Consider the following 26,223-nt stretch of genomic DNA (forward strand, 5'->3'; position numbering starts at 1 on the left):
CTCATTTTCCGCTAGGGCAACATTAGTTGTAGGCGGAGTGACGCGAGTGCACGTCGAACGAACGATTTTCTATAAATTTCCCGTTAAAAGTGACTTCACACACGAATTTCCACTGTAAATCAATTTTTACGGTAAGATTTTTCTCCTATGTACCAATATTGCTTCACTTCACAATTCGCCACCTATTTCTAAGAGTATTTTCTTATCTGACACACCCATGTATCGCCGAATTCCAATTGCCTTTGCCTTCCCAAATTGATTATGGTGGACGATTGAAACTATAAAAAACTGTTACTCGTAGAGTGCGTTCATTCAGCGGAAGTCTATATTTGTCGCCAACGGTGATTATCCTTATTAGGTTTATTTTGGTGCATTACGTCATGGCCGTAACAGGGAAGTAGGTATGCGCTTGCCGGTGATTCCAGCGACTAGCTCGAATCGTTTGTGCGTGACTACAGAGCGAGCGAACCGCACACTTTCTATCGATAATTGCTATTCCCACCGTATCTCGGGCACCCGATAGTGCATTAAAGATTAGTTGGAAAGGTATGTATGTGCTCATAATGTGCAGTGAACATTAGCAGTTAGCAGTTTTAAACTGATTAACGTACATAACGGCCTCATAGAGTGCAGTAGCCACACCTTGTTTGATTATGTAGATGTTGTAAAGTTGCTATTTGGGTCTTACTAAATACACACCACATATTTGTAAATAGTAAGTATTTTTCTGATGTTGCATGGTAAGTAGTTCTTGTGATGAATCAGTATTTTTGTATTATCCTGTTCTTATTCTAGTCATTGTTTTCTTTTTACTTGGATTGAGATAGATTAAGATTTTTTTTACAGTACCTATAGAAATAAATTTTATTACAAATATTAATATTCCAGTTAATACAAAATTTTGTGAAATGTATAATGCATAGGCTGCCCACATTTTTACACACTCTGTTAATGTTTTGGTTGAGTTTGTTTAGGATCCTGTCACCTTTTTGCTTTTATTTTACAAATGTTTCTTTATGACCTACATTCCAATTACACAGCCAAGATGCCATGATAAACATTTCAGAGATGTTCATAGCATGTTATAAAATTTCCAAGTTTGTGCACCTTAAAATACTAGAATCTAGATGATCAAATTGTAAACCTTTAATTAATGAATAAATTGCATTTAATTGAAATTATTTATTGCAGGCACAAATCCCATATAGTGTTACTACAAAAAATATATAATTTAAGTACCTATATCTATGTTAAAGTAATAAATAAAGTATGACCACTGGCTGATAAGCCAAGTAGCAAAAGTAACAAATGCTACGGGCTTTCTCTGCAGACGTTTTGTTGATTCTTTTTGTTCTCTTTCTAATGTCTTCCAGTTTTATTCTGTCTCTTAGTTTTACACTATTTTGGCTGAAGCATCAAGCGACAAACTCTCCAAGTCTGCACACCATAGCACAGGGGTTCCCAAAGTTGACTGGGCTCTGACCCACCTAACAAAAACTGCCATTTTTGGGGTCCAACCGAGGAGAAGTTAAAGGGGGTATAAAATAGTATTTAGTGACTCTCAGATTTCCTAGTAGTTTCAGAACCCACTCACCCATAGTTTGGGAAATGCTGCCATAGCAGTATAACTTTAGTATAAAATAGCTAGTGACTAGTGACATAGCTGAGAGATTTGACTAGCGAAATTTTGATCAGAAGTATACTTTCTGTTCAGTTATTGTAGTAAAACATTAAAACCCGCGCAATCATCAAATCTTCCGTCGCAATTGGGCGCCATTTTTTTTCCTGTCTTATTTCCTGGCTTTACGTGCCCTCTGAAGGGTCACCTTTCTGTACAGTGAAGTGTCCCATAGTTCTTACTTTGCTGACATAAGAGCTGTGGGACATATTTTTGAATGTGATGTGTGCACCCATATTTTTACACTTGACTGTACAAATGTTTGAGATACATGATACACATATGAGCCACACCCGCATGACTGCATGATGATTATGACATACATATGCAGAGATTGTAGACTTGATATCTAATAACTATGTAGCATATTGCATTACAGACGGCATTTTGCAATTCTGTTTATATTTATGGAGAAATAGGCTTTGAGGAGTCTGAAGCAATATAAACTAGGGCTTGTGCACAAATCATGCAAGGTTCGATAGGGGGAGGGGGGGGGGTCACTAAAATTCACGACAGATCACGTTGGGGGAGGTGGGGTATAAGGAGACCTCACAAGTATTTTTCTGTAGTGAATGAAACTAAGAAAAAATACCTACCACATGAGTAGATACTTTTTCTCGGTTTCGTCAAAAAGTAGCCGAAAACACCTTGCGTGATTTGTGCACAACCCCCTAAAATGATTACTTAATTTCTGATTTAGATTGATTCTTCTTTTTAGAAGATTTTTTGGCAATGTTTTTGTATGTGCATGTACAATATACTGTCTTATATATTTGCAAACTATTTTGAAACACTTGTTGGTATCTATTTGAGCTGAAATTTTGCACACTTATAAATTAAACCTGTATCAATGCAATACATATTGTGATGACATCACTCATCTGAAGATGAAGACCACAGAAATGCAGTGACAAAATAATGCAAGTTCATAGAGTTAGGTTTAGGTGAAAAAAAAAATGACTGGCAAAAAAACTTGTATCAAAAATGAAATTTGTATAAAAAAAATTGTTATTATGTTTCTTAGATATGTAGTTACTACAAGCCGCTGGTAGAATTACCATTGTATAACTTAAACCCATTTTGTTAAACAAGATGAAATGTATTAACTAATTATTTTGTTTATATTATAAATAAATACAATTAACATTAAAGGTTGTGAGCTCTTAATTAAAGCTGTTTTCATAATTCTATTATTAGTTCTAAGGAACCGTAACCTATTAATCACTACATAGTATAAAACAAAGTCGCTTCCCTGTCTGTCTGTATGTATGTATGCTTAGATCTTTAAAACTACGCAACGGATTTTGATGCGGTTTTTTTTAATAGATAGAGTGATTCATGAGAAAGTGATATGTATAATTTGTTAACCCGAAGTGCCCGTGTGCGAAGCCGGGGCGGGTCGCTAGTAATTAATAAAAAAAGAACAACATTGACACTTCAGAATAACCAATTAATAACAAAAGAAACCCAAATTCCTAAGTGATAATAGCATACACGCCACAAACTTAACATAATTGCCGACGGCGGCGCTCTCATCGCCAGAAGCGTCTAGATGAACTTCACAAATAGTCTATCTTTGTATAGAAACAAACGATCGTTACGCCCTTCTAAAAATTATACATAAGACTCGACTCTAGTTCACTCATTTAGATGTAAGCAAACGTAACTTTGTTGAGCTCTTTATTACAATTATCAATAGATTAGACCTTGCAGCCGGTCTGGTCTTTACCCTTAAATATTTAAGGACTATTTTAACGTAACGTAGCTTTAAGAGTACCAGTTTTTACACACTATCACTGAGGTGAAAATAGACTTTATTTCAATTAGTTAAGGTTGATTGTCGAGTGGCGTGCGTTTTTGTGGATGAGTCACAAGGCCATGTGATGTCATCTAGTGATGTCAAGTGCGGTTTGACCTTATGTTGGTATGTTTTTTAATGGTAATCGCCTAAACGGTTACACGGGGAGTCTGTGATCATGTTTTTGGCAGTTATTTATGTCATACTGTCATAATGGTTGAAATTCGTGGGATTTTTTGACATAATACATTTGTGATATCAGAGACGACAAATTTAGTGCTAAAATCATACTATAATGCTGAAATCGAACTGTATTTGAGAAATTGGGATAGAGTCTGTCTAAGCTAACTTTGCACCGATTTGAATATGTGACGTTATTTATGAAAAGGAACCTTATTGTCGATAGCGCTTACACCATTATTAAAGATGCTCCGATATAAATACAATGCCGCGCGACACTGTGCGGCGTAAGCGCCATCGGCAATAAGGTCCTCTTTCATAGATAATGCCCCATTTAACAGAGTGGGGGAGTGTCATTATAAACGTCATATTTTAATAGAAATATGACATTAATGATGACATGGCCACACTTTGTCTATGCAAATGCCATGCAGCGTTCGCTTGGTCCGATTCTACATTCATAAAAACGCCGAATAGTTTTTTCAGTTTTGAAATTGTTCTAAAACTTCACAATCTCACTTCTGTAACATTACCCAACTAGAACTGTAACAACCAAAAGTAAAGTGCTGTGTTACATTCACGTCGACCACTAGCCAGAGGTCTCTAGGATGTATACAATAGCTATGCTTTCTAGTGTAGACATTTTCTGGTCGTGTAGTATGGAGATGGACCAATTAGAGTATTTCCTGGCCGAGTTTGGCGAGTTTTATGTTTGATTTTATGATGAAATGTTCTGTTTTAGGAGCCGTGGGAATTTCACCCGTGTTGATTGTGTTTAGAGGTTGTAACACTTGTAACAGTACAATACTACTTAACCATCATCTCAGCTCTTTTGCTTTTCCAAACTCAGGCTAGCTTGATTAAATTAGATTGAATGTATAAATCTTACAATAGCTATTTGTTAGTTTCTCACACTCAAATATTGTAAGTTCCGTACTTATGTTATCTTAGTATCAATGGAATGCAATATTAGCTTTGATCAAGTTATTTCATTTGAACACCATTTCGTACCTTGTCACAGTGACAATAGTATGAGGCAATGGTACACTGAAATTAAATTCCTTGTCCGTACGATAGACAAGTACGATGTACTGCCACTTTAAAGCGGTACAGTCGACGTCATAGGAAAAGTGTAAACATATCTTTAATATCATAGACTATTTTTTACTTTTTTATTCGATTATATGTGGCCTAAAACTGCTATACAGGCGGGCTTCACTAGAGTAGAATAACGTTGCCATGCCACCCACTCCCCTCTACCGGGACATCGTAATTTCCTGCTATAATAGGAATGTGACGTGTTACGGCGAGACGAGTGTTTCTATGTACGATCGCATTTTTTAACAATCTTTGTAACCTTCCCTGGCTCACGGGACAGATAAGAAGCAAAAACAAAAACAAGTATATTTAGCCATTTATTAACTAATGGAAATTAGTACCTGTCTCTCGGGAGTCTCAGGTTTCTATGATTAATTAGTGTTACCAAGTATTGAAGGCACTATAAAAAGTATAAAATGCGTCGTTTCATTTATTTATAGTTCTAAATTCCGCGGAGGTGTCGCACTGCAGTATTTAAGCACGCAAATACTTCGCACACTCAAAACTGTACGTTATCCTCACGCAGGAAGATTCAGTTTACCACAGATACTTTTACACTAATTGGTACACCATAGACCACGTTAAGTGTAGCAGGGCTATTGAGTCTACGTTTTGAGGTCTTAATGACGATCCGCTTAAAAATGCGGTGCGACACTAAAGGCCTATACAGACGGACTGCAAGTTCTATGGAAACTGCACGGTGTCGTTGCAGTTGGCGTGCAGTTCCCATACAAATTGCAGTCGGGTTGCAGTCCGTCTGTACCGGCCCTTACAAGAGTTTTTTGATACAAGACACAATCACGAGATACAAGTGCGCAAAGTCACGACTTGCATTTTTAACCGACTTCAAAAAAGGGGAAGGTTATTGTTGTACTTCTACTTTACTTTTAATCCTGCGTATTAAGATTAAACCTAACGCGTCGAGTGATGGTCCCTATGACAGTTCTATTACTTCTATTAAGTTTTACGACTTTTATTTTGCAGTCGGGTACATATATCGATTCTACGACTTTTATTTTGCAGTAGGTACATCACACTCACAGAACTAAACATTAGGGGTTTTATTGCGTTGACCTCCTCTTTTTCTCAACCTTTTAATTGACATCTATTTAATTTTAGCTGCAGTTTTAACTCATAAGTTTTTGTTGCAGTTGATTTGACGCATCCACCATGGAGCAGATCCCACCGCCCAAGGAGGTGAAGATCCTCGAAACAGCCGAGGACATTCAGGAGCGCCGTGAACAGGTTAATATGATATGTCCACACAAGTATGTCATAATACAACTAAATCCTATGTTAACCCTAACCAACATCTAAATTTCCGCCCAGGTGCTCAACCGCTATGAAGACTTCAAGCAGGAGGCGCGCGCCAAGCGCGAAAAACTCGAAGACTCCAGGCGCTTCCAGTACTTCAAACGCGACGCCGACGAGCTCGAGTCCTGGATCCAGGAGAAGCTGCAGGCGGCCAGCGATGAGAGCTACAAAGATCCCACCAACCTGCAGGTACTTATACAAACAGCTGGAAGACTAGGCGCTTCCAGTACTTCAAGTTCGACGATGAGCTCGAGTGTTAGATCCAGGAGTTGCAGGCGGCCAGCGATGAGAGCTACAAAGATCCCACCAACCTGCAGGTACTTATACAAACAGCTGGAAGACTAGGCGCTTCCAGTACTTCAAGTTCGACGATGAGCTCGAGTGTTAGATCCAGGAGTTGCAGGCGGTCAGCGATGAGAGCTACAAAGATCCCACCAACCTGCAGGTACCACTAGTATTCAACTATTCCAATCACCATTATCTCAAATCCTTAACAAGGCCACTGACAAGTATGCGGAGAGACCATGAGGATCCCGCACACCTTCAGCGCGGAAAATTCAAGGAAAGATAGCTGGAGTTAGGCGCTCCCAACAGGGTATGGAAACTGGTACCTTCAAGTTTCAATAGGCTTTCATGATGAATATCCAAGTCTTTGTCTATGTTCTAAGTTACAAACGTATATCTTACATTTTAAAATAATGTTTTATGAAAATAGTTCAATATTAACATAAGACTATCTACAAATCATAATCTCTTCATCTTTCACTAGGCCAAGATCCAGAAGCACCAAGCCTTCGAAGCGGAAGTGGCCGCGCACTCCAACGCGATCGTGGTCCTCGACAACACCGGCAGCGAGATGATCACCAGCAACCACTTCGCCTCGGAAACCATCAGGAGGCGCCTGGACGAGTTGCACCGTCTGTGGGAGCTGCTGTTGTCTCGGCTCGCTGAAAAGGGCATGAAACTTCAGCAGGCGCTGGTGCTGGTGCAGTTCTTGAGGCACTGCGATGAGGTCATGTTCTGGATTCATGACAAGGTTAGTTTCTACTCGAGTATTTATTATTAGGAACTGTTCTGAGACTTTATAGGTGGTTGGATGTGCTGCACCGTTTGTGGGAGTTGGTGTTGCTGTTCAGACTTGCTGACAAGGGCATGAAGCTTCAGCAGGTGCTGGTGTTGGTTTAGTACTGGGTTCATGAGACTTGACTTGATCTATATTTAATGAATAATAATTTGATTATAAATCTGTCCGTAAAAACTGTGGACTAAAGTAATTGTTCTCATTCAGGAAACCTTCGTGAACGCCGAAGAGTTCGGATCCGACCTGGAGCACGTGGAGGTCCTCCAGCGCAAGTTCGACGAGTTCCAGAAGGACATGGCCGCCCAGGAGTACCGCGTGACCGAGGTCAACCAGCTGGCCGAGCGCCTGGTGCTGGAGGGCCACCCTGAGCGGGAGACCATTGTCAAGCGCAAGGATGTGAGTAAGACCTGGACAGTTCCAGCAGATACAGGATATGGCCAGGTGTACGGCCTGACCGAGCAAATGCGCTAAGATCTGTGTTTGTGTACTAAGCTACAGATTTTTTTACTGACGGACAGAATCCAATTTCAATATCATTCGGATTCGGCAAATTAGATAAGAGTCAGATTTTGACGATTCTGGACCAAGTCTTGTAAGTATAGAAGATACCAATCATTTATATTTCTTATGAAGGTAAGAATTATTTCCTCGGTCCGTGCAGACATGTCTAAAACAGAAAGAACTTTAAACATTGTGAAAAAGTACAAAAACAGTATTTTCTCCAATATGCTCGGAAATGTTCACCTTATTGTAGCAAAAATAGTACTGGAAGTACTTCTTTATTGTCAAACTCTAATTTAAAAAAATAAAACTATCGCTGTCCTGTTCTAGCGGACGGGAAGTAAAAAAACACTACAGTAATAACTTATTACTGTAGTGTTTTTTACTTTAAAAAAAAAATAAACGCAAACAGCCAAATATTATAGCCGCGGGCCGCGTCTACACGACCCGATCAACTATCATTTCAAGCTATAGGATAGAGTGAGATAGTAATATAAACGACCTTACATGTCTTGTTCTTACAAGACCGTTGTGCTCGTGAATGATCGTGCGAATACTGCTTAATAAAATCAAAGATTTTTTTTATATTTTTTAAGGACCTCATCCGTGTTCATAAAGCTTATATTGCACAATTATAGTTTGACATAGAGAGAATCATACTATCTTTGTCTTGCACCAGTACTAGAACCCAAAAGAAAAGGATGAGTATAGTTTTTGTGTTCTTATTTACTGACAATTTGGTTTGACCAACTATATTATCAATGAACGAATCATAGTGATTATATTCTCTTTGGAACGAATATTGAATGGTACTGAATGTCAGAATAAGTTTGTGCCTTTAACTTTTAAAAATTAATTAAAGAGGGAAATTGTTTTTGACGTTTTTGATGTGAAGTTTCGATTTGAGTGATGCTCGATGCTTAAATAATTATTATTTTACTTTATTTCCTCGCATGTTTTGGAGAAAAGCACTATATATACCTCGGCAGGAATAGCAATTCGTGGATTCGTCTTCTTTGTCGGACTCCGCTACGCGTCGTCCGACAAAATCGAAACTCATCCACGAATTGCCCTTTCCCGGCCTCTGCAATAATGTACTATTTCCACCAACCATGTACCAGGCAACCATCACTAACACACCAATATCACACAGGAACTCAACGAAGCTTGGCAGCGCCTCCGTCAAATGGCGCTCATGCGTCAAGAGCGTCTGTTCGGCGCCCACGAGATCCAGCGTTTCAACCGCGACGCAGATGAGACCATCGCCTGGATCTCGGAGAAGGACGTGGTGCTGGGATCTGATGACTATGGCAGGGATCTGGCCACCGTCCAGACGCTACAGGTAAGAAATATTAGCAAGTTAACAATCCACTGCAATCATATTTTGCATATGAATAAAGTCGAACTATTGGCTGTTTATTTATGAAGAAATTTTCTAAAGTCATTGTAAATTTTAGCGCAAGCACGAAGGCGTAGAGCGTGACCTAGCTGCTCTAGAAGACAAAGTGTCAACCCTGGACGGCGAGGCCGCTCGTCTGGCCGCCATCCACACCGACCACGCCCCCGCCATCCACGCCAAGCGGGACGAGATAACCGCCGCCTGGCAGAAGCTGGTCCACAAGGCCAAGGTAAATCTTGAACTTGCAAAGGCGTTGTCTTTTGTTGTTGTTGGTCTTTATCTCCACCAGCGTGTAGATTTAGGGCCAGTAGCACCAAGCACATTTGACAGACTAATCAACATCACTCGAAAGACTATGAAAATTCCCATACAATAAAATTTAGAAAACGCTTTAACCGTGACAGGCGGTTTAGTGCAACCGACCCTGAGTATAGTTCGGCCGGAAATAGGCGGGCTGTCAATCGTTAGAGCTGCAAGTTACTAAACCGGCGGCATTCCACCAGCTTACCAAAGTTATTTAATCATCATCCCACAGAAAACATGAATTTCGCGCCTTTTTCTACTGACAAAGTCGTTTGACAGACTACATATATGATAATTTCGTTACGATTCCGGATTGTCAAAAAATTGCTTCATGTCAGACACAATTTAAGTAATTTCACGTTACATTTACCTATTTGGAAACTAAATAAACATGTAACATATATATATCTCGGCTACCAGGAGCGCAGAAGCGAGCTGGAGTCATCGCACGCCCTGCACCGTTTCCTCGCCGACTACAGGGACCTGGTGTCGTGGGTGAGCGACATCCGCGCGCTGATCGCCGCCGACGACCTCGCCAAGGACGTGCCCGGCGCTGAGGCTCTGCTGGAACGTCACCAGGAGCATAAGGTACCGTCACACTCACCGAACTTGGTCTTGTATGTATAGCTCAAGGGTCGGTAAACCCGCATTAGACTCTTTCAACCTGGTATAACGGCTCCTAGAGAGTTAAAATCTAACAATCATGACTTATGGATACTTACACTCATATCTTCTACTGTGATTAGAGTTAAAGAAAATAAATAAACTGTACCGCCGTCAAAGGGAACTGATTATTGAAGAGGATATTTTTTCATCGAAATTACGGGTCAATCTATAAACTTCGCAGCTGTCTTAGGACTTAAAATGGATAGATAGATATATAGAATACTCTTTATTGGCACACCTCAGTAAAAAGATACAAATGAAAAGATCAATTGATGGACCACGACATCTATTCTAATCTATCTACATATATCAGACAGATATATACATCGTATTACACGCCTTACTTTTTTACTTCTTCAAATATACTTTATTCATGCAGGCCTAGCAACAAGCACTTATGAATAGCTCTCTTTTTCAACTGTACCAAACCAGCATAACATTCCAGGGTGAGATGGACGCGCGCGAAGACGTGATCCGCGCGTGCGTGACCGCCGGGCAGGAGCTCGTGGACAGCGGCCACCGCGCCTCCTCCGAGGTGTCCTCGGCCCTGGAAGCCCTGGAGCGAGAGAGCAGCGCCCTCCAGCAGCTGTGGGAGCAGCGCCGCGTGCTGTACCTGCAGTGCATGGACCTGCAGCTGTTCTACCGCGACACGGAGCAGGCGGACGCCTGGATGCACAAACAGGAAGTGAGATACACCTAATATTTATACTTTTACATTACACTTACTCCGTTGGCTCAATGTCCCACAGTGAGACTTAACAGACACAAGATAGCGGCACTTTTTTGGGTATAAAAATGGATGCTGCTTTATAAACTTGGAATTGAAAAGTGAAGAACTGGCGGATAGCTTTTCTATATTACTAGTAATACGATGCGTGCACTTTTGTATAAATTACGCCATTTTTGTAAAGGACCTTCAATATAAACTTTTTTGAAAAGTAGTAGTAAAGAAATAGATACTTACATCTGAACATGGCATGAATGTATTTTTTTTTATTTAAATAGTTATGTTAAGTACAATACTTTATGTATAAAATAAGTAAAGTCTCATAGTTTCAAGTCAGGTCCCCACTGAAAACCAGCTTCACGGATTGCCGCGGCATTATGCTGGGACCTATTTTAGCGTCCAATGTTTTTTTATGTCTGTATGCCTTCATTTCTATATGTAATATGTTGTAGCTTTAAATAAATGTGTTTTTTTTTATCTACCATCTTTGAAAGTTATACTGTCAACCAAACACGCCAAACATATCATTTGTCCAGGCCTTCCTCGCCAACGAGGACGTCGGCGACTCCCTGGACTCCGTGGAGGCCCTGCTGAAGAAACACGAAGACTTCGAGAAGTCCCTCGCCGCCCAGGAGGAGAAGATCAAGGCGCTGGACGAGTTCGCGTCCAAGCTGATCGAGGGACAACACTATGCGGCCGATGACGTCGCTCAGAGGAGGGAGATGGTACGTTTCAAACCTAAGCTTGAGAGCTTTAAGTCCGACTGGTCTAGAGAAAATCTACTTTTGGCAAGATGACCAAACTCCAGGCGAGACGATGCTGTGCAGAGGATGGTAAGAGGTAGGCCGATGTGATGTGATGACGTTGCTCAAAGGAGAGATATTGTATGTTTAGATTCTTTCCAATCATTTTTCTATGTGTGTTTACTCGCGGTACACGTGACACTTTGTTTTCGCAATTTCGTTGTCACATAAAAACGTTTGGGTGTCACGGGTAGTAGAATCGATTGATATCTTCCAAAAAATTCATGCATGTAGAGTTATGAAGTTTATAGCAACGCTGTGTCGGTTCACATCACACAGTTTTCCAGTGGAGCAATATGATCAACGTGATATTTATTTCGTCTAGCTTTTGGAGCGCCGCGCAGCCCTGTTTGAGAAGTCTAACCAGCGCCGCGAGCTGCTGGAAGACGCTTACAAGTACCAGCAGTTCGAGAGGGATTGCGACGAGACCAAGGGTAAGCCATTTCCGACCTAACCGTGTTTTACAAGCTTTTCTTTAACTTGCAATGTATGTATGATTGGGTCAAATCTTGATAGCTAAATTAGACCCACTTTTGTTGTTACAATCGTCGTATTAGTTGCCTGTTGAAAGAAAAGTACAGTCAGCTATAAAAGCTTGTATCATAACTGAAAAATTTGACAAAAATCTTATGTCTAATTAATACAGCTAGTAGAAGTTTTTATTAAGGCGATTTTGTAACAGGGGTAATCAGCAATCGCTACAACGCGAGCATTAGAGATAATATTAATTACTTTTATCCCTTACTCAAACCGTATCGTTTCGTCAAACCTCTCTTGTATATATACCTACCCCATTTCCGCCCAAAATTTTATCTGATTATGTCCTTTTCGCCAAATACCTGTGTTATTTTCATAAAATTGCGGACACAAGTTTTCAAATTCGCTCACTGACCAACCATTCCCCACCAGGCTGGATCAATGAGAAGCTCAAGTTCGCCACCGACGACTCCTACCTCGACCCCACCAACCTGAACGGCAAGGTCCAGAAGCACCAGAACTTCGAGCAGGAGCTCCAGGCGAACAAGCCGAGGGTCGACGAGATCACCGCCGTGGGACGCGACCTGTTGGAGCAGGAGCATTTCGCTAAGCGTGAGTCTCTTTCTCGATCATGTTTGCCTAGTACTTTTGGGAAAGGAGTCGTTGGTAAATACGCCATCGACTCCTAACCTCGACCCGACCAACCTGAACGGCAAGGTCCAGAAGCACCAGAACTTCGAGCAGGAGCTCCAGGCGAACAAGCCGAGGGTCGACGAGATCACCGCCGTGGGACGCGACCTGTTGGAGCAGGAGCATTTCGCTAAGCGTGAGTCTCTTTCTCGATCATGTTTGCCTAGTACTTTTGGGAAAGGAGTCGTTGGTAAATACGCCATCGACTCCTAACCTCGACCCGACCAACCTGAACGGCAAGGTCCAGAAGCACCAGAACTTCGAGCAGGAGCTCCAGGCGAACAAGCCGAGGGTCGACGAGATCACCGCCGTGGGACGCGACCTGTTGGAGCAGGAGCATTTCGCTAAGCGTGAGTCTCTTTCTCGATCATGTTTGCCTAGTACTTTTGGGAAAGGAGTCGTTGGTAAATACGCCATCGACTCCTAACCTCGACCCGACCAACCTGAACGGCAAGGTCCAGAAGCACCAGAACTTCGAGCAGGAGCTCCAGGCGAACAAGCCGAGGGTCGACGAGATCACCGCCGTGGGACGCGACCTGTTGGAGCAGGAGCATTTCGCTAAGCGTGAGTCTCTTTCTCGATCATGTTTGCCTAGTACTTTTGGGAAAGGAGTCGTTGGTAAATACGCCATCGACTCCTAACCTCGACCCGACCAACCTGAACGGCAAGGTCCAGAAGCACCAGAACTTCGAGCAGGAGCTCCAGGCGAACAAGCCGAGGGTCGACGAGATCACCGCCGTGGGACGCGACCTGTTGGAGCAGGAGCATTTCGCTAAGCGTGAGTCTCTTTCTCGATCATGTTTGCCTAGTACTTTTGGGAAAGGAGTCGTTGGTAAATACGCCATCGACTCCTAACCTCGACCCGACCAACCTGAACGGCAAGGTCCAGAAGCACCAGAACTTCGAGCAGGAGCTCCAGGCGAACAAGCCGAGGGTCGACGAGATCACCGCCGTGGGACGCGACCTGTTGGAGCAGGAGCATTTCGCTAAGCGTGAGTCTCTTTCTCGATCATGTTTGCCTAGTACTTTTGGGAAAGGAGTCGTTGGTAAATACGCCATCGACTCCTAACCTCGACCCGACCAACCTGAACGGCAAGGTCCAGAAGCACCAGAACTTCGAGCAGGAGCTCCAGGCGAACAAGCCGAGGGTCGACGAGATCACCGCCGTGGGACGCGACCTGTTGGAGCAGGAGCATTTCGCTAAGCGTGAGTCTCTTTCTCGATCATGTTTGCCTAGTACTTTTGGGAAAGGAGTCGTTGGTAAATACGCCATCGACTCCTAACCTCGACCCGACCAACCTGAACGGCAAGGTCCAGAAGCACCAGAACTTCGAGCAGGAGCTCCAGGCGAACAAGCCGAGGGTCGACGAGATCACCGCCGTGGGACGCGACCTGTTGGAGCAGGAGCATTTCGCTAAGCGTGAGTCTCTTTCTCGATCATGTTTGCCTAGTACTTTTGGGAAAGGAGTCGTTGGTAAATACGCCATCGACTCCTAACCTCGACCCGACCAACCTGAACGGCAAGGTCCAGAAGCACCAGAACTTCGAGCAGGAGCTCCAGGCGAACAAGCCGAGGGTCGACGAGATCACCGCCGTGGGACGCGACCTGTTGGAGCAGGAGCATTTCGCTAAGCGTGAGTCTCTTTCTCGATCATGTTTGCCTAGTACTTTTGGGAAAGGAGTCGTTGGTAAATACGCCATCGACTCCTAACCTCGACCCGACCAACCTGAACGGCAAGGTCCAGAAGCACCAGAACTTCGAGCAGGAGCTCCAGGCGAACAAGCCGAGGGTCGACGAGATCACCGCCGTGGGACGCGACCTGTTGGAGCAGGAGCATTTCGCTAAGCGTGAGTCTCTTTCTCGATCATGTTTGCCTAGTACTTTTGGGAAAGGAGTCGTTGGTAAATACGCCATCGACTCCTAACCTCGACCCGACCAACCTGAACGGCAAGGTCCAGAAGCACCAGAACTTCGAGCAGGAGCTCCAGGCGAACAAGCCGAGGGTCGACGAGATCACCGCCGTGGGACGCGACCTGTTGGAGCAGGAGCATTTCGCTAAGCGTGAGTCTCTTTCTCGATCATGTTTGCCTAGTACTTTTGGGAAAGGAGTCGTTGGTAAATACGCCATCGACTCCTAACCTCGACCCGACCAACCTGAACGGCAAGGTCCAGAAGCACCAGAACTTCGAGCAGGAGCTCCAGGCGAACAAGCCGAGGGTCGACGAGATCACCGCCGTGGGACGCGACCTGTTGGAGCAGGAGCATTTCGCTAAGCGTGAGTCTCTTTCTCGATCATGTTTGCCTAGTACTTTTGGGAAAGGAGTCGTTGGTAAATACGCCATCGACTCCTAACCTCGACCCGACCAACCTGAACGGCAAGGTCCAGAAGCACCAGAACTTCGAGCAGGAGCTCCAGGCGAACAAGCCGAGGGTCGACGAGATCACCGCCGTGGGACGCGACCTGTTGGAGCAGGAGCATTTCGCTAAGCGTGAGTCTCTTTCTCGATCATGTTTGCCTAGTACTTTTGGGAAAGGAGTCGTTGGTAAATACGCCATCGACTCCTAACCTCGACCCGACCAACCTGAACGGCAAGGTCCAGAAGCACCAGAACTTCGAGCAGGAGCTCCAGGCGAACAAGCCGAGGGTCGACGAGATCACCGCCGTGGGACGCGACCTGTTGGAGCAGGAGCATTTCGCTAAGCGTGAGTCTCTTTCTCGATCATGTTTGCCTAGTACTTTTGGGAAAGGAGTCGTTGGTAAATACGCCATCGACTCCTAACCTCGACCCGACCAACCTGAACGGCAAGGTCCAGAAGCACCAGAACTTCGAGCAGGAGCTCCAGGCGAACAAGCCGAGGGTCGACGAGATCACCGCCGTGGGACGCGACCTGTTGGAGCAGGAGCATTTCGCTAAGCGTGAGTCTCTTTCTCGATCATGTTTGCCTAGTACTTTTGGGAAAGGAGTCGTTGGTAAATACGCCATCGACTCCTAACCTCGACCCGACCAACCTGAACGGCAAGGTCCAGAAGCACCAGAACTTCGAGCAGGAGCTCCAGGCGAACAAGCCGAGGGTCGACGAGATCACCGCCGTGGGACGCGACCTGTTGGAGCAGGAGCATTTCGCTAAGCGTGAGTCTCTTTCTCGATCATGTTTGCCTAGTACTTTTGGGAAAGGAGTCGTTGGTAAATACGCCATCGACTCCTAACCTCGACCCGACCAACCTGAACGGCAAGGTCCAGAAGCACCAGAACTTCGAGCAGGAGCTCCAGGCGAACAAGCCGAGGGTCGACGAGATCACCGCCGTGGGACGCGACCTGTTGGAGCAGGAGCACTTCGCTAAGCGTGAGTCTCTTTCTCGATCATGTTTGCCTAGTACTTTTGGGAAAGGAGTAGCGTTGGTAAATATTTAGCCATTGGAAACCGCATCTATGCGGCATTGATTTTTTAGCTTAGCAAGTCAAAACTTGTTTTCTTTTCTCTTCCTAAAATATCTTGCGCGCCTACTTTTCTCGGTTTTACTACTTTTTTCACTGGAAAATCTGGCTCGCTCTGAGTATCTATTCTTTATCTGTGCGCAGCTCAAATCGAGTCCCGCCTCGGCGAGCTAGCCGGTCTCTGGGAGCGCCTGGCTGCAGCGTCCGAACTGAAAGGCAGCAAGCTGCAAGAAGCGTCGCAGCAACAGCAGTACAACCGCGCCGTCGAAGACATCGAGCTGTGGCTGTCTGAGGTGGAAGGGCAGCTGCTGAGCGAAGACTACGGCAAGGTACTAACACTTATTTATACGGGTAGGACCATTAAATATAGTGTTTTATGGAACAGGTACATAATAAGGGTTGTTACAATTCATGGGCTGAAGTTACAAAACGAGACGAAGTCTAGTTTAGTAAAGACGGGCGTAACAATATTTAGACCTAATTATGTACGGTTACACACAGTATTTTCTCTAAGACAGCAGCAAACACCTAAAATTATAAGTTATTACCTTTACAAGAGTAAATCAATTTGGTTTGTAGAGCTCTGCCTAGAAGGTACGATTTAAAAAATCCAACAGTTGCACTTTGTATGAATATTCATAACACTGCGAATATGACCCTAGAGACAAGGGCCGGCGCGCCCCATGCGCCGCGCCTCTTATGATATAGATCACTGGCAGTCATTTAATTCACAAATATAAGTGCTGGAGTAGAAAAAGATTATTAGACCAGCTAATATCGTCACACTATTTCAGGACCTGACCAGCGTGCAGAACCTGCAAAAGAAGCACGCTCTCCTGGAGGCCGATGTCGGCTCGCACGCTGAACGCATCGACGCTATCCGCACGCAGGCCGAGCAGTTCATCGAGAAGGGACACTTCGACGCCGACAACATCAAGGCTAAGAGGGTAAGTTCACATTCTTACACACCTCAAAAAAGTCGCTGTTTCACTTTATTACACACCTCAAAAAAGTCGCAATTTCACTTTATTACACACCTCAAAAAAGTCGCAGTTTCACTTTATTACACACCTCAAAAAATCAACAGTTTCAGGTAAACACCATTGGCTAAAGATTATCGCAAAGAAGCGAAGTAATATACTACAGTACTCTAATTTTTTCTGAGTATGTTGAGTAAGCATATCAATTATTTTTCCTATGTGTCTTTGCAAGATTGTCTGAACAGTCAAGTTGAAAAATTCTTAAGGCACGAGAGCGTTGCGAATGTATCACGCGCGGGATACACTGACTGCCTTTGACCTTCCAAGGGCTCATTTAGACGGTGCGAGAAGTCATGCGTTATTTGATCGGTCGGCTGAATTGATGTAACCTCAATGGTCCGCCATGTAACTAAAATCGTATATGAGTTCGCGCGCCGTCTAAATGAGCCCTAAATGATACAGTTTTTAAAAGACGTTCGAGATACTGTCACTATGCACTCACTATTCAGATATTTGTAACAATTTCTTCATTAACTTTGAAGACACTTGATAAAGGCATTAAATAATATCAATAATTATTACGTAGGACGGTCTGGTGGCGCGCTACACAGCCCTGGACAAGCCGATGGCGGTCCGCAAGCGCCGGCTGCTCGACTCGCTGCAGGCGCAGCAGCTGTTCCGCGACCTGGACGACGAGGCCGCGTGGATCCGGGAGAAGGAGCCCATCATCGCGTCCACCAACCGAGGTACATACCACTCTTAGTGGGAATCCTTCTGCAATTTTAAACGAAATTTCAACCCCCTTTTAGCTGCTACGGGGAAGAAATTGAAAAAAAAAATCAGCAAGATTATTATGTGTTCCGTTCCACGTCTGAGATCTTCATTGAGAGCGTAACGTCTCCGGTGACCGATAGATGCCGCTAGCGTCTATGTAGTCGCTCCGCCGCCTTGCCGTGACGTAGTTCCGCTTCCCTTTCCTGCAAACAAACGCCCGCCCCCCGCCACTCGCCGCCGCTATGCCATTGTTTCGTCGACCGTCCTGACCGATGGTCCGCAAATTTTTTTGCGAACATTTTTGCAGCATGGTGCTTTAAAAATTTCCGATCCAAAGTTTGTTCAATTAAATAGCGAGATATAGCCAGAGATCGCCACTACTAGTCTTTTGGGCGGTCTCGGGATCGATCTTCCAACGGTGCTTTTCGATTCTACCCACTTTTTTCTTGCTAAATTATCTTTTACATGCCATGCTGCTAAAATCGTTACCGTTAACTCGCATTTTCGAGAGTGAAGTAGGAAATGCGTCAACAAGTGGTTTCAAGTGTCGTTTGTTACAACGCGTGGTAACGTAAGTCGCTCCGCATCGGAGGGAACGTGCGTCATCGTGCCTGCCGCGGGAAGCGGGGCCGGCCCGGCGCCCCGGCGCCTCGCGTGCGCGGTGGGGTGCCAGGGCCGCGCTGCAATAGGATAGGTTTGGATTGTCTCAAACCATCTGGTAAGGCAGTTTAATGATATTCTAGCTGTATTTGGCGTTCGGAAGCGCATTGTGAATGCCTACTTGGACGCTAAAGCCCCGGTTCTCGTCCGATTACCGCAGGTGTCGGCCGAGGTCGGTGCTCGTGCTCGGAGCCCGGGAGTATTACCTCGTGTTGTTAGTTTCCGACGCGACAGTTCGTGTCGTTCGCCGCGCCGGCGCCGTCGACTTTCTCTTGTCGTCCGAGGTGACTCCGAGACGCCGCGACGCTGCGGGCCGGCGCCCGAAGTGTCGCGGCGCAGGCGCTTCCGGTCCGCGGGACTTCGAGAGACGTCACGCGCCCGCTCCTGTTGCTGCGGTCGCGGCGCGGGTGGATCGCGGACCTCTCGGTCCCGTCCTGGCGCCAAGGTGAAGGCGGACCGGACGACGGGGAGCACGCTACTGCATCTCGACTGCTCAAAGTGGAAGGAAGGTAAGTTACGTGGAAGCCCCTCTGTGGAAACACTACGAGTACAGCGGCGGGGCCGTTCGCCGCGCCGGTTGCCATCTATCAAGGCGTCGGGCAACAGTGTCGCCGTGATGTTGCGTGCAACTACGCCACCATGGTGGCGCCAGTCGCCACGCGCACGCCTCCCCCCCCTGTGCCGGCGAAAGACGCTACGGTGGCGCTGCCCGCCACGCGCATCGACGCCTCCTGAGCCGGCAACGTCCATCTCGCGCATCGGCGCGATGGCGCGTCACGCACCGGTGCCTCCCGAGCTGGCGGTGGCTGTAGCCACGATTGGCGCCGCCCACCTCACGCATCGGCGCCTCTTGAGCTGGCCGCCACCATGGCGCCTCACGCACCAGCGAAACAGTGGCGGGCCGCCACGATGGCGGCACCCGCCTCACGCGTCGGCGCCTCTCGAGCTGGCCGCCACGATGGCGCCGCCCACCTCACGCTCCGGTGCCACCCGAGCCGGCCGCCACGATGGCGCCTCTCGCCTCACGCACCTGCGAGCCGGTGGCGGGCCGCCACAAGGGTACCGCCCGCCTCGCGCACCGGCGCCTCTCGAGCTGGCCGCCACGATGGCACCTCTCGCCTCACGCACCGGCGCCTCCCGAGCTGGCCGCCACGATGGCGCTTCTCGCGTCACGCGCCGGCGCCACCCGAACTGGCGGTGGCTGCCGCCACGATGGCGCCTCTCGCGTCACGCGCCGGCGCCTCCCAAGCTATCGGTGGCTGCCGCCACGATGGCGCCTCTCGCGTCGCGCGCCGGCGCCACCCGAGCTGGCGGTGGCTGCCGCCACGATGGCGCTTCTCGCGTCACGCGCCGGCGCCTCCCGAGCTGTTGGTAGCTGCCGCCACGATGGCGCCTCTCGCGTCACGCGCCGGCGCCTTTGCCGCCACGATGGCGCTTCTCGCGTCACGCGCCGGCGCCTCCCGAGATGTCGGTGGCTGCCGCCACGATGGCGCCTCTCGCGTCACGCGCCGGCGCCTCCCAAGCTGTCGGTGGCTGCCGCCACGATGGCGCCTCTCGCGTCGCGCGCCGGCGCCACCCGAGCTGGCGGTGGCTGCCGCCACGATGGCGCTTCTCGCGTCACGCGCCGGCGCCTCCCGAGCTGTTGGTGGCTGCCGCCACGATGGCGCCTCTCGCGTCACGCGCCGGCGCCTCTGCCGCCACGATGGCGCTTCTCGCGTCACGCGCCGGCGCCTCCCGAGATGTCGGTGGCTGCCGCCACGATGGCGCCTCTCGCGTCGCGCGCCGGCGCCACCCGAGCTGGCGGTGGCTGCCGCCACGATGGCGCTTTTCGCGTCACGCGCCGGCGCCTCCCGAGCTGTTGGTGGCTGCCGCCACGACGGCGCTTCTCGCGTCACTCGCCGGCGCCTCCCGAGCTGTCGGTGGCTGCCGCCACGATGGCGCCTCGCGTCACGCGCCGGCGCCACCCGAGCTGGCGGGGCTGCCGCCACGATGGCGCCTCTCGCGTCACGCGCCGGCGCCTCCCGAGCTGGCGATGGCTGCCGCCACGATGGCGCCGCCCACCTCACGCACCGGCACCTTCCGAGCGGCGGCGGTTGCCATGATAGCGCCGGCAATTACGTCGATGCTGCAAGTACGACGCTGTCGTCCTTTGCAATGGCACCCATTGTCCACATGGCCCCATTGAGGTACGCAGGCGCTTATAGCTATGGTGCAACAGCACGAGCAGACCGCTAAACTCTTTTTTTTAACTCTTGCTTTCGGTTAAGGATTCCTCCGTCGCCAAGGCGACGGCAGACAAGGTCCCGTGTGCTCCGCTCAAAACCGAGGTTGAAGGCATTGAAAAGGTTTGCAGTGTTCACATAATTATCTCTCTGCTTGCCCGCGCTCTCCAGCTTAAGTTCCGTCTTACAAAGACGAACTCGTTCGCCAAGCCCCTAATAAACAAAATGGGACAAATAAACCCGCTGCGCCTGAACGAGCTTGTGTTTCCGGTGCCAAGAGAAAGGGGCCAGGAGGACTCCAGCAGTTTCCATCTGTCTGTCTTCGACTTTATCGAAACAGTTTTGTTAAGCAAAGCGCCAAAATCGATTTTAGACTTGATTTCATCAGTGCGATTTCCTTAAAAGCATGCTACCATGCTCCTATACAAGTTTGACTGAAGGTTTTTCGTTTTCTCAACATACAGACCTGCCTTGCTGCCGAGTTTCTCACAGAAACTATACTCGATGCCTCCTGTTCAGTCTCAAATTCGCAAACGTTAGTTTATGGAGATTGCACCGTCGTAGTCCTCACCTTATACCTGTAGTCCGTTAATAATGGTAGACAATGTACGAAGTGAGGCCCTTCAAGTGGAGAGTAATCGTTAACGGGCCGCACCTGCAGCGCTGACGACAGGAGTGTACTACAAACATACAACCGTTACTACGGTTGTCGAAAAAACTGCTGATGCCAGCAGATCGTCTATAGTTCGCGCTGGTTCCTTGCTACTTACCAGGTCGGTATAACCCCCAAAGGCGACGGTTTATCAAAAAGTCACTGCGTCCCATCGAGTGGCAGCTGCTCCCAGAAGCCGCCGAGACTATCTTCGCCTGATAGGCACACCTTGTTGGTCGGCCTCTCCGCTTTCGAGAGCCCTCGCACTGTACCACGGTATGTCTTAATCGACTCTTTGAAGTGCTACCACGACGCGTTTGGCAGCTGCCGGTGATACGACTTGGCATGGATATCTCCACCTCCCAGGCTAGTCTGTTTACTGTGACGGCGTGATGAGGAGAGCTTTCTCGCAGCTGTGGTAAGCTTGCAATTTACTGGCGGTCCTAGTGAACACAACTTCAGACCACCATCCCTTACAAGTCAACGACCTTAAGAATCGAGGCGTAGCTCCTGTCAGATAGGACGCTCCAACACCGAGCCGGCGATAACCGGGTATTTCCGGTTCCGGTACTGGTTGTCTAGAAAACCAGTACCGGGGAGCACTCCCTAGATCGTCCCCTTGTCGAGGTCGCTGTACGCCCACAATGTAGAAATGATCTTCATGGTGCATCAAAAATGAGATCGACTGCCAGGTACCTCTAATACCCAGTGAAGTAGCAAGCTATCTCAGACATCTATTTCTATTCTCCATGTTAGCTTTCAGAATGATACTTGTTCAGAAGCCTGTAACAAGTGCTGTATGTGAACCACTATCGGACACTATGCCTTCTTCCATCGTCATTAATAGCGAGACCCGCGCCTCCCAAACCACCAGCTTGGGACGCGAGAAATCTTATTCAAATTACTTGCCCTAACTTGAATAATCCTACAACGTACCTATATAGAAGAGCTGCCGCACCTTTACTGTTAGCATCAGGCCGCAGGGTCAATGACCTTACCCTACTACACTGTAGCCCAGGCAATTACACAGATAACTTTGACGCTATTATTTTGTGTCCGAAATTCGGTTCTAAACCAGATAACGTGTCTCACCGACTGGACTCTCTTAGAAGCTTCGGAATAAAGTATAGACCCAGTAGGTAGTCTGGGTACGTCAACTTGTGAGAATTACACAAAATGTTAGGGGACACTGCGCTTATTTCCTTCAGACACAGTAGTCTCATCCAATCCGGCCTCGCCTACGATTGCTTTCGATCCATGTACTTAATCACTAAATTAGCTGGAAAACTATCCAATTACTTAGCGATATTTTGGCTTAAGTTAATTGGGAACATGACTCTTTCTTTAGACGATCCTATCGCCGAGATTCTGCGGATCGGATGCGATTTCGAATGAGAAATCTCAAACCAGTTTAACGTCAGATTAGAACCTGGGATTACAGTTTAAATTCTCAATTTCCTGTAATGCATCATTATAACGAGTTATTGTGATTTCATGGGTTGCAATAAGGCGTATATATATTTATTCTTTCTCTGAGTTATATGACAGTAGGTGTAGCCCTAACGCTTGCGCGCCCGCTGACTCGCCACCAGGAGATAATAAACAGGTCTCAATGAAGATCTCAGACGTGGAACGGAACACATAATATAAAAATTTTACCTTCCAATAAAATTATTATTATGTTTCCTTCCACGTCTGAGATCTGAGTAATGCCTTCCTGGCAGGCTACTAGGCTACTTTTATACCGACGGTACTTCTCCTCAACAATGACATAGCGGCGGCGAGTGGCGGGGGGCGGGCGTCTGTTTGCAGGAAAGGGAAGCGGAACTACGTCACTGCAAGGCGGCGGAGCGACTACATAGACGCTAGCGGCATCTATCGGTCACCGGAGACGTTACGCTCTCAATGAAGATCTCAGACGTGGAAGGAAACATAATAATAATTTTATTGGAAGGTAAAATTTTTATATTTTCTTGCTTCAAATTAAATCCAATAAAATTCCAATCTTTCACTTTTACACATCACACGAGTACGATACAACAATGTATCTTCTTGCTTTAGGAAAAAAATCTTAAAATATTTGTTTTAAATAATTAAATACAATTTTACACATTCCATTCTAACTTGAGTACTAGGATAACAATAAAATAAAAAAACACTTTAGGACAAAAATTTCTAAAACTCGCTCATTTTACATAATACACTGTCCCTCTGGATATTATAGAACCCGAGTGCTCTATTATCCTGTCTCTCAAACGCCAGTCGAGTCGCCGAACTTAAATCGTAGGAAATCGCATAAAAAATAACAATGCTTAGAAACACTCACTGTCTTGGGCTTGCCCAAACACACTCGCAGACGTTTCTGCTCAATACAAAAAATTATTCGTCGCAAGATACTTACCAAACCCCATTTAATCCAGGCCGCGACCTCATCGGCGTCCAAAACCTCATGAAGAAGCACCAAGCCGTCATGGGCGAGATGGCACAGCACGAGACCCGAGTAGAAGCCGTACGGGCCGCGGGCGCCGCGCTGCGGGACGCGGGACACTTTGCGGCTGATGAGATCGGCGCTAGGCTTCAGCAACTGCACCAGCAGTGGACGCAACTGCAAGAGAAGGCTCTCCAGGTATGACTTCGTATCCTCGGGCCGCTCACTTGTCATAACTTGCCAAAACAAATGAAACATTGACATTTTCATAGAGGTCTATGACGGCTAGAGATTAAAGACCAGGTAGCACCAATCACAATCAAATGAAACTGCATAAAAGTGCAATAAAGTACCAGGAGATCAGAAACGTGTAGGTGTACTACTGAGTTAATAAAGCAACCTCAAGTGTCCTCAATCCGCGTGCATAAAATTTGCATAATGCATAGATAAGGCTACGCGCAATAAGATTATAAGATTTTTTTTATTTATTTATGTAATAAATTACCAAGCTCTCATAAAACCGAGGCGGTACCTGCACCTGCGTCAAATGACGCGCGTTCCTACAGCCCAGTATTAACCGTCGTCGTGCGTACCGACGATAAGCGTGGCGTTCCCAATATGTAATCACTGCATCACCTCAACAGCGCAAGCAAGACCTGGAGGACTCGCTCCAAGCGCAGCAGTACTTCGCCGACGCCAACGAAGCGGAGTCCTGGATGCGCGAAAAGGAACCGATGGCCAACACTCAAGACTACGGCAAAGACGAGGACTCATCAGAGGCCCTCCTCAAGAAACACGAGGCACTCCTCTCGGATCTTGAGGCGTTCGGAAACACTATCAAGAGCTTGAGGGAGCAGGCTAACTCGTGCAGGGTAAGTTGTTTTACTTAAGGCCCCGTGGGAGCCAACCATTTTTATTACCTACGGAATACACATTGAAAGAAAAGAGCCACTTTTTTACACTTGTATTGTCAATTTTTTTTTATTCGTATGGTAAACAAGATTCGAGTTTCTTAAAATATTAAAAATAAAAAAATTACAGAGCTATGTCCAATGTCTTGGCCCATAGGGCTGCGTCATCACTAGGCGGCGAGCAGGTCTACATAGTTGCCATTAAACTTTTTCTTAAGCTTTGGATTCCTCCGAAAACGGTGCCGTCATATTACGGCCGCTATATAGCGTTGACTGACGTCACTAGAACGTTGTCTATGTAAACAAGATGGCGCGGTTTCCTAGACGGCGTTACGTTACGTTGATTGCCAACGTAACGTGATGACGGCCGTCATGACGGTGTCGATAGTTTCGTGAACGTTTTATTAGATAGCGGTGACGCCATTTTGAATAAATGACACGAGATTTGAATAAATGATTCCGTACTACGATTATGACGGCACCGTTTTCGGAGGAATCCAAAGCTTTAGGGATGTCGTGTATTATATACAAAATACTTTATTTCATAAAATGCACATTTGCACAATGTTTATGATCTACGGGATGAAGCCTCCTGTCGGTCTAGCATGAGTTGCGTTCTCGCGCGCGAATCCATAAATCTAGCGCGACTTCAAGTATGGACTCGCGCGCGAGAACGCAAGTCATGCTAGACCGCCTGGTAAGCAAATTATTCTCTGTGTTGGGAGCTTGGGAGACACCGCTCGTAGGTATTTAGTTGTTATCTGGTGGAAAGTGTAATGTAATGTTCGTACGCAGCAACAAGAGTCCCCCGTGGTGGACGTGTCTGGCAAGGAGTGCGTGGTCGCCCTGTACGACTACGCCGAGAAGAGTCCGCGCGAGGTGTCCATGAAGCGCGGCGACGTGCTCACCCTACTCAACTCTAACAACAAGGTATGTGTACAAATTGGTACTCATTTTTTGTCATCAAACAAACAGATGGCTTTGAATCCCGTCGACTTATGGAACTTGATATCAGACGGGATGAGCTGAAAGCCCGACCACCAGCGGTTATTAGGTTTAGTTAAGGTAGTCAACTTCGGAATCTATAAAGTGACAACTTAGGAAAAGTACGATGTTGGAGTGGACAAGTTTGGAAAGAGACAAATTAGGAAGTGGCCAAAGTCGACCGGAGGATCCTTACCTGCCCGTAGTGTGCACGGGTGTTTGGTAATAAGATCGACTACGCGAGCCACACGCGGGCACATGAACGTATTCAGCAGCGGAATTGAAACAGTCGCCGTGGTCGAAACCGGCCGGGAGAGTATATTTTGACGACCGGTCTGGCCTAGTGGGTAGTGACCCTGCCTGTGAAGCCGCGGTCCTGGGTTCGAATCCCAGTAAGGGCATTTATTTGTGTGATGAGCACAGATATTTGTTCCTGAGTCATGGTTGTTTTCTATGTAT

The 26,223-nt window shown here is 46.8% G+C and overlaps 1 protein-coding gene across 1 annotated transcript in view; it reads left to right on the forward strand.

The window, feature by feature from the left end:
- The first annotated feature begins 9 nt into the window (after positions 1-9).
- The window catches only part of LOC134661245 (spectrin alpha chain), a 62,659-nt gene continuing 36,445 nt past the window's right edge, over positions 10-26,223 (forward strand). Inside the window, exons 1-18 of the mRNA XM_063517232.1 lie at positions 10-131; positions 5,906-5,999; positions 6,084-6,257; positions 6,838-7,104; positions 7,357-7,545; positions 8,804-8,992; positions 9,108-9,278; positions 9,773-9,940; positions 10,464-10,703; positions 11,282-11,470; positions 11,874-11,982; positions 12,458-12,637; positions 16,298-16,482; positions 16,948-17,100; positions 17,720-17,879; positions 23,862-24,067; positions 24,514-24,741; positions 25,576-25,710. Coding sequence (XP_063373302.1) covers positions 5,925-5,999; positions 6,084-6,257; positions 6,838-7,104; positions 7,357-7,545; positions 8,804-8,992; positions 9,108-9,278; positions 9,773-9,940; positions 10,464-10,703; positions 11,282-11,470; positions 11,874-11,982; positions 12,458-12,637; positions 16,298-16,482; positions 16,948-17,100; positions 17,720-17,879; positions 23,862-24,067; positions 24,514-24,741; positions 25,576-25,710 — 3,018 coding nt within the window. The 5' untranslated portion in view covers positions 10-131; positions 5,906-5,924. The remainder of the gene's footprint in view (positions 132-5,905; positions 6,000-6,083; positions 6,258-6,837; positions 7,105-7,356; positions 7,546-8,803; positions 8,993-9,107; positions 9,279-9,772; positions 9,941-10,463; positions 10,704-11,281; positions 11,471-11,873; positions 11,983-12,457; positions 12,638-16,297; positions 16,483-16,947; positions 17,101-17,719; positions 17,880-23,861; positions 24,068-24,513; positions 24,742-25,575; positions 25,711-26,223) is intronic.

This window comes from Cydia amplana, chromosome Z, assembly GCF_948474715.1.
Source record: "Cydia amplana chromosome Z, ilCydAmpl1.1, whole genome shotgun sequence".
Classification (NCBI taxonomy): Eukaryota; Metazoa; Arthropoda; class Insecta; order Lepidoptera; family Tortricidae; genus Cydia; species Cydia amplana.